The 10,710-nt window shown below is 37.3% G+C and overlaps 1 protein-coding gene across 1 annotated transcript in view; it reads right to left on the bottom strand.

Annotated features, from left to right (window-relative positions):
- The window catches only part of SLC38A6 (solute carrier family 38, member 6), a gene marked incomplete at its 5' end in the record, with an annotated part of 38,466 nt that overhangs the window by 26,995 nt on the left and 761 nt on the right, over positions 1-10,710 (bottom strand). Inside the window, 3 exons of the mRNA XM_009865218.1 lie at positions 3,663-3,702; positions 6,188-6,240; positions 10,499-10,572. Coding sequence (XP_009863520.1) covers positions 3,663-3,702; positions 6,188-6,240; positions 10,499-10,572 — 167 coding nt within the window. The remainder of the gene's footprint in view (positions 1-3,662; positions 3,703-6,187; positions 6,241-10,498; positions 10,573-10,710) is intronic.

Genomic DNA, 10,710 nt, shown 5'->3' with positions numbered 1-10,710 from the left:
TACCTGCTGAAGTTCTTCTCTCGCATGCAAGGCTGCGGACTGTCTCCCTCTTTGGTCACATCTGCAGAGAGGACAATTCCAGGAGGAGAAATCCCCGTCTTCCTTACTCCCCCTTGGGAAAGCATCTCGGAAGCTCCGGGCAGGAGAGGGGGAAGGGCTGTGTGACGCCGAACCATGGCTTTGGCCTGCTGTGCCTCAGGCATCACTTCCTAGAAGCCCATTAAAACAATAGCAGGGATCCCGTCCAACTCCAGTCACCCCTGGGGAGGGTTGCAAGAAGAGCCAGCAGAGCCACAGAAATCCACGTTTTTGATAGCGGCCTCCCTCGCTTCTCTTACACTTCTGGGCGTACAATTTTCCCAAGAGCCTGCTCTCAGCTTAGAGGACATGTGACAAGCCCCGAAATCCTTCAAGATCTTCCTCTCCGCACAGCAGGCAAGGACCGGACATTTGGAAGATCACCTCACTTAAGTGACCTGGGGTGAAGGGAAAGGGTCAGAGGGGTAGATGAATGAAGTAACAGCCTGGTAGGATGCAGCTTCATAGTTTCTTTCCTAGTGGCCGGTTTGCAACTCCACAGGCACACCAAGGAGCTCTTTCAAGCACAAGTTTACACGTAACTAATCACCAGTTATTTAAATTGAAGGGCTGCTGGCCTGGGCCAAAGTACTGGCAAGCAGAGCAACATAAAAATGAGCAGCTCTGGCTTCATTCAACCTTTTGGTTTCACTTTATTAACAAGTACCTACACTGCAAGAACAAGTACATACTGACAGAAGGAAAGCCAGGCAAATATTCTCAAAGCGTAATCACTCTAAGTTAAGAACTCATGTATGTAAAGTCTTTAAGTCACGGTATTTAAGACGACCCTAATTTACATTTGGATAATGCAAAATTAACGAATTATCCTGAAGCATCCTTAACTAATCCTTGGTACCTAAATGGATTTTGGTATTTGATTTTTGTTACTCAGATTAACACAAAGTGTTCCAGGAGACGATAAAAAAGCTGCAGGAGAGTTGAACATTGATATTAAAGATACGTATGTTAAAATTCCAAGCAGCGTACTTGAAATAACTTTTTAAACTGTTCAGATTCCAAATTTGATCCACCAGTGCTTTCCAATAGCTGTTTTTTTATTTTTTTTCTTCTTCGGGTATCCTGCTAGTAGAAAAATCAACTCCCTTACCGACACAAATCTGTAAGTGTATGCAATTAAAATGTCAAATTCAAATTTGCACTTTAATCTTCCTTTGTAAAAAAGCAAAGATGATAAACTGGAAAGCATAGCTGTATTAAAATGACTGCTAAAACACTCCACAACAAATGAACGTAAATCACTTAGGAGTTATTTTTATAAGTCATCAAACCAAACAGCCCAGACTAGATACAGACAGTGACAATAACCCTAGTAACATTGCTTATTTTAAACACAAACCATCACTCATTATCTCACGCTCTCCAATCACTTTTGAAATAAGATACTGTATGATGCAACGTGCCCAGGTCTGATGATCAAGGAGGTAACAGAAAACAATTTTATTTTTAGCCTTAGTCTGAAATGAAAGGATGTTGACGGAGTCGGGATGTCTGCCCAACGGGCATGGTGCTGCCGGTTCCTTCGAACGGACAGAAAAACAAGAGGGCAAAAACAACTAAAGTGCACTAATGGCAGAACCTAAGATTTAAACCATTCCAGCACGGTTCCCATTCAGGACAAACTTTGCTCCACAGTTTCACCACTCCCATTTAAAATCTGCAGAAGGACCAGAAAGACAAGAAAAATTCCTTTCTTTCTGTGCGTTTCTTCAAGAGTCAAGGCTCAGTGAGAGGGGTGAGTTCTCCATTCCTTCTTTTCTTTAGGAGCCTATCAGCCTGCAGTAGAGACATTTTCAGAGTCAATTCCTGACACAGCACCACAGGGCTCTGCCAACTGAAGCTGGGATAGCTCCTCGCAACAACAGCCCAATAAATACTTTGCACGGGAGAATGTGCCAAGGAGGACAAACCTGTAATGTGTGTTTCCACAGACCACCCATCCTCACAGACCGGGGCACAGTCAGGCACTACCAACACCCACCGACTCAAAGAAGGAAAGTCAGCTTTCCTTTTTTTTTTTTTTTAAATATTAGAAGCTAAGTGATCTTTGCAAGCGAACGTACCAAATGCACAAATAATTCATTAAACGTATTGCCCTCAGAACCAGAAGAACCAAACCAGAGTTTTGAAAGCTTCCATCGAAGTGAGGTCACTAAAAACATTTGAAAGAAGAGTTTCAACTTGCAAAGCCCTACTTCTTAACTAGTTAAATGGAAAACCACTGGCTGGCAAACCAGGCCCAGCTTTGGTATCAATTCACATGAAACATTTGGGGGTCTAGAGTTATTTAGCTGAATTTTATTAGAAATGGCACAGAGAAGGTTATGAATTGCTACAAGGAAGAAATGACAGTCCTTCTTCCTTTGACCAGAGTCTTGTACCCGATCCCAGAGCCTCCAGAACCTACACTGTGATCCCTCCTTCTCTCATACCATTTATTTCCAGGTCCACTCAAACCGGAAAGGAAATTTAAAAACACATTCATTTGCTACAGAACATCCTCTAAAACCTGTATGAACAAATAATCCTTAATCTTGGAGTTAATGTGTTTGCTCCTGCCCGAAATTAATGCTTGGATTTTTAGAGCTGTTTCAGTTAGGCTGTTTTTATTATTGGAAAGAAAATAGTCCAATTTGTAAGAAAATAGTCCAATTTTATCAAAAAAACAGCTACATGGTCTAGTTCTCGGTCTCTACATAGTGACAAAAATCCATTGTATGTGAATGGATCTTCTTGGGGGTAGGGGATGGAGAAGGGATTTTCACATATTTCCCTCATCTGAAAGGAAGTACCCCAAACGTTTACTGCCCACAACCTTTTTTTCCTGTTAAACACTGTTTACTTACAGACAATTGATTTCTAAGGGCACTACTAATTCATAATTGTCAAATATGTGAACATACTTGAGTAAGAGTTTAAATGCTTAGGTGATTTTTTTTTTAAATACAGAGACAGCTAGTGCTACTTTATTATGTCAGGCACCAAGGAAGACAAAATAAGAATAATATAACTGGACAGCCCAGCACATGACAACATAGATTATGGGATCACATGATTGAAGGCAGCAAACTAAGCTATCGTCCTAAAAAACAAGGTACTGTACCAAAAAAAAAAAAAAATAAAAGCTAACATTGATAAAGAACACATGAAATTTCATGGCTAAGGAAACATTCGGTTGTTACAGAAATCACTAAAATGCATAAGAGCAAGTTCCAACAGCAGAAACCAAAACACACAATACGATAAAATGCAGCTACTGGATGCAAATGCCCAGAACAGCAGAGAGGAGATGATGCTTCTCTCAGCCCCTTCCCATCAGCAATGCCAGCAGTGACACCACACCCCGTGACACAGCACGAGGCATAAAATCCAACCCTTTAAGCACCTCATCTACCCCGCGACTGCAGCACGGGCATATCAGCCTTTTCTTTAAGTTTGCTGTCCCTTTAATCACTCTCCTAAGAACACTTTCATTTAATTCTCGTCTGTGGTGTTTGCCGAGCTTTGTAGACTGCAGAGGTTATACTGCACACAGTTAATATTGAGCATGTGAAGTTTCTTACCTCCAATATTCTGGATAATTATTGTAGTTGCAACAAGGACCTATAAAAAAAATTGGTTTCTTTAGAAAGCGCACAGATACCTGAAGTTGTATGCCTGTAGCAGCCATAAACCACATATGTATTATCTTAAACAGACACATGTAGAAGCGATAACTAGTACTGAAAGGAAGGACATCTTCCTTCTCATTGCTGAAGAGTTTAACACATGGCAATGCAATCTCAAACGAATATAAAAGCAAAAAAGTCCCTGAAAATACTGCATTTTTCATTCCGAGATGACATAACAAGGTAAGTTATAACAAGGCAAAGCCTGTTCTGCAGAAGAAGAGGTTTTTCAATCACTGGAAACATGCAAGTATGTTCTAATTAACACCAGGAGAGTACAAATGAGAACAACCGTTCACCTCTGGAAAGACAATCAGACAGCAGAGACTTGTACAAGCTACTTCCCCACTCTAAAAACCTGAGTGTTTTTAACTGTCATGAATGCCATTATTCCCTTAAACTTGTAAACTAGATAGACTTTTCTTTAGCATTTGTGATTATTCATGCTGGATTGATACGGAGTTAGAAATTCAGAATAAAATCAAAAAAGTCAAAAAAAAATCAACGAGATCAGTTAAAAGCAATGCATTCAGGAAGCAGACCTCAAATATATGACTTACAAGTTACTAGACTGCAAACAGTCAAGAGTAGTTTGAAATGACACAATCAGTAGCATGAAACAGCTATTGATAATATGTATATATGATACATACTACTATATATATAGTATATAAGATATATATATATATATACACACACACACACACACACACTGATAAACCCACAGAAATAGCAAATCTTGTTTGGGGATATAGGTACTTTTAGATATCTATTAAGATATTCTACGACAGGGCAAAAATTACATTTCTTGTCTGCCAAGTTTTCAGCCAGCTTACTATGTTCCATGTTGCCAGCAAGTTTTAAGGTGTACAAATATCAAAGACATTTCAAGAGAGGAAGATAAGTGTTCCATAAAACATCAGTTCATCAGGAAAGCTTGGTGAACTTTGGTTAATCGTTTTATCAGAGCAACAGCTTCCTAACTAAGAAATATTCCAATAGGCTTTGTGCACGCTGAAAATAAAAGACCAGATGACTTTTAGCACAACTTAAACTGAAAATTATGAAAAAGTATATTAGGAAGAATTAAAAAAAAAGAAAAAATACTGATGTTGACTACACAGTGAAGCTGTGAAATTGCCTTCATTTAAGCTTTTAAACAACAGATTGGACAAACATCTGCCAAGAACTGTTTTCTGTATGTCCAGCCCTGCTTCAGAGCAAAGGCAGACTGAGTCACGTTTTAACAGCTCCTTAAATTCTACATTTCTCTGACTTCTGCATCTAATGGCTTGTGGTTAATGCGCACAAGACAGGTCCAGTAAAAATAATTTTATTTCATACTTTGCTAATATCAAGGTTTATTATCTCTTGAGATTGATCACATCTTAACTTTGATCGATAAATATTGATCCTCACAGGCTAAATTCACATTTCCTTATTAATGCTAATGGAAATCTTACAAACACCTAAGAGCTCAGATTTAATTCTCAGTTACATTAAACCAGAAGAAATTAGACTCTAGTCTGTTAAGCAGAATTAATTTTTAAAAAAAATAAATAAAAATGCACTATTCAGTAAACTATTAAAACTGCACTTCTGTGTGGTCAAATCTGCTTTTAGCATCATGTAACTGAAACACAAAGCAGAGAATTCTTAATAATAAATGTGCAGTATTCACAAGCAGTCGCTTCCTACACACCCGGTACTACCGGAAAACAGTGTCTATTAGGAGAAATACATGGAGCTACTAAAAAGGCATGGCTTACATGTTGATTATCCTTACACTTATATCAAAAATATTTAGCTTGCTTGCTGGTGGGTTTTATTCTGGTTGGTCATTGTTTGGTTTTGGTTTTTTGTTTGAGTTTTTTTAAAAATTTGAGCTAAACCAAGAAGACACATTCATCTGAAGAGTTTATTAAACAAAAGAAAAAAACCCTAGCATGCGTTAAACATACTCTTACTTGTTCCTGTTGTGGAAACTATAGGAAAGGCAAACACTTATCTTAGATCTGTACTAAGTGCTAGAAAACCAAGACTAAATCACTTGTATCTTAACAGTTTCCTGCAGAGGTATGATGAGACTCTAACAAACCCGAAACGGATTGCTGAGCCAACTTGCCAACAAGGCCAGTGAGCACGTATTTGCACATACAACAAAAAAAGAACACACTGACGGGAAAGCGGCACAAAATCTCACGTGTAAGGGATGTCCATTTTACAGTGCACTAAAGCTTGGTCTTTCAAAGACACAACACATTAACGAAAACGTAGTGAAAAGTAGCTTTCAGTATACTAGGATTTGCATAATTACACTACATACTTCATTTACAGTTCTTTGCTATGCAAAGAACAGTTGCACACAAGCATTGGAAGCACGAGACCAAGAAAAAAAGTACACAGGTAAAAATAAATACCTTTCCAGCTGATCCAAAGGCAAACAGGCCAAGGTCTTCATAAGAAGTGACAGCTGTTAGTAAAGAAAAAACAAGAGCTAAAATATTTCTAGCTTCAAAATTACTTGAAAGCTCTAGCTTTGCTTCCTCCTCCCCTTTTTAAATGAACATAATTCAGGACAGTATTAAAAGAGTACTTTACAGTAATTTTTCTTTTAAAAACAGCTTTTATATACACCTATACTCTTGCTGCAAAATACGGCTATATGCTCAACCATTCAGAGACTCCCCAGAAACTCAATTTAAAAAGGTAATACTCAAAAAAAACCCCATAATAATAATGCATTAATGGAAAATCACCTGGTCCCCAAGATTTTCGCAAGTGAGACTATAGGTGAAGAATTCTGACATTAGCCTCAATAATTAGATATAAGATATTCCCACATTTTATTTGTTAAAGAGATACTTTTTTTCTTTTTATAACTAAGATAAAAGAGTATCAATTTTCCCCTTTCTGCAAATACAAACATCAACCACCACCTAGCCAGCTTTTAAAATCTCGGCACTATTTATTTTCAAGAGAGCTGAAGGTAAACACCTTCCTTGGTTGAAAACTGTTATTAAAAACAAAACACAACCAAAACAAAACGCTCCAAAGGAAAAGCAAAATCCTGCCCTTACCTGCACCTGACTTACATAATCACATTAAAGCAGCCTGTGGTTTCCTGTGTCCTTTTGTTGAGTTTTAGCCGAAACTCACTTCTAATATTGCTGGTAACTCAAACCAAGCCCTTCTCGGGAAGAAGAAAGTCCTATTAAAGCCTTTCATTGTTGCTCTGCATTTTGTTACTAGAAACTCAAGCGTTATCAAAAAGATGAAAGTTTTCTGAGAAATACCAATCCCTTTCTCAGTCTATAATAAAACAGTCCACAGCTGTAAATGTCTCCAAAGGCAAAATTAATCTCAGAATCACATAATTTTATTGTCGCAACACTTGCTTTCTTTTTCTTGGTTCTGCTTGGTACGCTGCTGTTGCTGGCCCAGCCCCCAAGTTTGAATTGTAGGGGGGGTGGGCAGAGCTTCACACCTGAGTGAAATCCCACTGAAGTAAAATGAAACAAGAACGTGGGGGACCCAGGGATCAGGTGACAGGGCTGGAGCCCTGGACCACCAACTGCTTGGGCTTCAGCACTGGGACTTCTCTCAAATTCTGCACACAGTCAGATTGATGCTCCAGAGGCAGGGAGGGAAAAAAAAAACCAAACAAAAAACAAACAACAAAATGAAGCAACCAAACAAAACCCACCAAAAAAACTTCATTAATTTTTTCAAGGGTGGTATTTCACATTCCGCTCTGCTACTGATGCCAATACACTATGACAATATAATTGCAACGATCAAATTAAATGAGGCAGTCAGCTCTCGGTATAAAATTGGACTGATCTCTTATACTAATATAAGTTAAAATGATCTCTAAGGTCCCTTCCAGCTTAGGCCATTCTATGATGATGATGATGAAGTTATATACAGATATAATTAAACAAGAAGCATGTCTTCTAAATTTTACCCTGTAGTTTTTCTTAGATTTCTGTTTATAAAGCTGTTGATCACAGGGAGGAAGAAAAAAAAAAAAGGAAAGCATTTTAGAAGGCCATCTCCAACGGTATTTTAAAAAAAAAATTAAAAAAAAATCAATAAAACAGTAAACATATCTAGGAGAGAGCTGTTTTCACCACATGGGAACAAATACACAGCCCACATGTATGAGGAGTTACCAACAAAGAGAACAAAATTTTCCACATAATTCCAAAACAGTAATACGAAATCTCAGAGTATTTTCTATAGGAACTGTTTCTGTAATCAATTCAGCCCTGTGAACCCTGGGAAGCCCTAATACTTAAATCACATTACTTTTGTAATTTCAAGAATATATGGAAAAAACCATTAAGCATAATTGATATAAAAAAGTCCTGCCTGATAGGCTTAAATTCTGTTATGCTATTAACACTAAATGGACACTATCCATTTAAAACACAAAGTGAAATTGGCAAGTATAGTATGAGCAATACTACTGACCAATTCATAAAATGAAAAGAAAAAAAGATTAAAAGAGCCATGAAACTTCAAAGTACCCCCACTTAAATTCCTCATTCCACTGCTTTACAGAGTAAGCGTAGCCTTTGTCAGCCCAAACTCCCAAACAACACAGGTCGTTCCAAATTAACACCAGGAGCGAAATATTGACTAAACTAATCCAAATCCAGTATTTGACACTTGGGAATATTTCTTTTGCAAACCTTCTTTTCTTCTATAAAATACCGCAGATTTTGTCAGAATTCAGACCAACATTATTTAAAAGTCGGAGACACTTCTCCATTTTTAAATTGCAGCTAAAATGCCTGTGCTTATAAATCCTGGTCTCTGTTTAAAATAAATTAATACTGGAGCTTTTCAGAAAGTATTCTATAGGTCAGCTCTTTCCTAGGATTACTTTTATGATTTGGATATCTGAAAGAAAAGCTTACAAACACATTTAAAGGTTTTTCTTCTCCACTCTTTAAATTTTTCTAGCTCATTTTTAATATAGAACTACCAAAATTTCTTTGCAATTCCTTGCCATGGATTAAGGTTAATACTGTAATGATCTTCACAGGTGCATGTAGGTTTGACAAAGAAAAAGGTTCAATTACTTGCTTTAGAAGCAAACACACACAGATTTTACTGTGACAACAAGTCCTATCTCTCACTTTTTAAAGACAACGTTCAAGAAAAAAAACTCTGAATGCTCTCTAATATTTAATTATTTATCGGTTTAGAGAAAATCTAGTAAATGTAATCTGAAATCTCATTTTTAAAATTAAATAAATCAAAACACAGAAGGCCTTAAATCCAGCAAACTTACCTAGACGTAGGTTTGGTGCTAGTGTTACCTGGTAGCACTGGGTGTGGTAACTAATCATGAGCTGTGAAGTACTAGTTTCAGACAAGAGAAATAATTCATCCTGTCATTTCAGTGGTATATTGGTTGTATTAAAAAAAAAAGTGCTTTCTTGAGGTAGAATGGTGCCTTTAGACAGTAACTGAGGAGTTAAACCATCCTTCTATATTAAGTCTCTAAATTCAGAACACTGAAAATTTTCTTACTTTAAAAAGCTTCACTCCTTAGTTTTCCCCTCTCGCCAGTAGCTCTTTTGCAAGAATCTCCAATTATTATTTTACCAGACAACACAATACCACTTAGTGCCTATAAAATACAGAACTTTTGGGGCTCAAATAAAAAGTAAACTAAGGTCACAAAAAAATATCCCAAGTTCCCCCTTTTTTGCTTCTTATGTATCTTTCTAGCTACTTATTTCAGTTTCTCATCCCATTTTAATAAGCAGAACTCCAAAAAGAGAAAAAAAATTACCAAAGTCTTAGTCCCAAATCATCAATCAGCCAATAGTGTCACCCATAAGAGTAACCCTACCTCTGAAGAACTTTTTTTTAAAGAATGTAGGTGAAGATAGGAGCAGCAGATCTAAGAAGAATCAGGAAGCAATCACCTGTGAGACCAAAGCGAGCTGCAGAAAAGCCAGTAAGGAAGAACTGGAAGCTTTCTCCCACCACCTTTAAAAAGAGAGGAAAACAGATGAAAGGGAAACAGTAGCTAGGTGACTGAGGTGGGAGACTCCTGATAAAAATGTCATCTCTACCTATGAAAACTCAAGGAACCACTGAGTTACTAGTCAGTAGCAATTAAAAGAAGCAAGAATTAAAAGGTTAGCAGATTAGATTGCAGATATTATAATCTACTCTTTGAACATTCTCCAAAAGCATCATTTCTAAGGACTGCAACGTGCTTCTCATTCAGTATCAAAAATGCTGTAAAAACCTGCATCTAGAAAGTGCCATGAGAATCATGATAACCCAGTATGATCAGACACATAAAAGATATCCATTTAAAAGCATAAACAAAATGTATATAACGAGGTGAAGAATGAGTCTGCTATTTTGCAGCATATACTGAAGAGTGGTTCAGCCACCATCAAAATAATTTTGCTACAGAAATACAGGATCTATCTTTTTGCAAAGATGAGAGAGGCATTCTGAAAAAAAATCAAAACTGAAAATCTAGAAACCAGTCAGTTTGGCATTGACCTTTCCTAAAAGTTTCAAAATTGTATTTTCAAATGGCAAATCATTAAAACTGTTAAATATTTCAACATCAGTAAAGGAGACACAGCTATCTGTTAACAAGCTGTTAATTGTACTCATTATACTGGGTCATGTCTTTGTGAAATAGGTGAGGAAATACTTCAGAGATCGTTAGATAAATCCTTTTCTCTTACCAGTCTGAGTGCACATCCTGAGCAGAAGAAACACTGAGTAAGCAGCAAGGCTGGCAACAATCAGCAGCAAGATACTAAAAATACAACACAGTCACAGTTACAGCACAATGCACTTTGTATCCTTAAAATGCTACTTTTGCAAGAAGTGAGCTACCACAATTCCAGATTTCCTCATTTTATAGCTTGTATCTGCTGACAGTGGTTCATACGGT

Source organism: Apaloderma vittatum, unplaced genomic scaffold (assembly GCF_000703405.1).
Source record: "Apaloderma vittatum isolate BGI_N311 unplaced genomic scaffold, ASM70340v1 scaffold4210, whole genome shotgun sequence".
NCBI classification, from domain to species: Eukaryota; Metazoa; Chordata; class Aves; order Trogoniformes; family Trogonidae; genus Apaloderma; species Apaloderma vittatum.
Note: the sequence above shows the minus strand (reverse complement) of the source record. Positions and strands in the feature narration are given on the sequence as shown.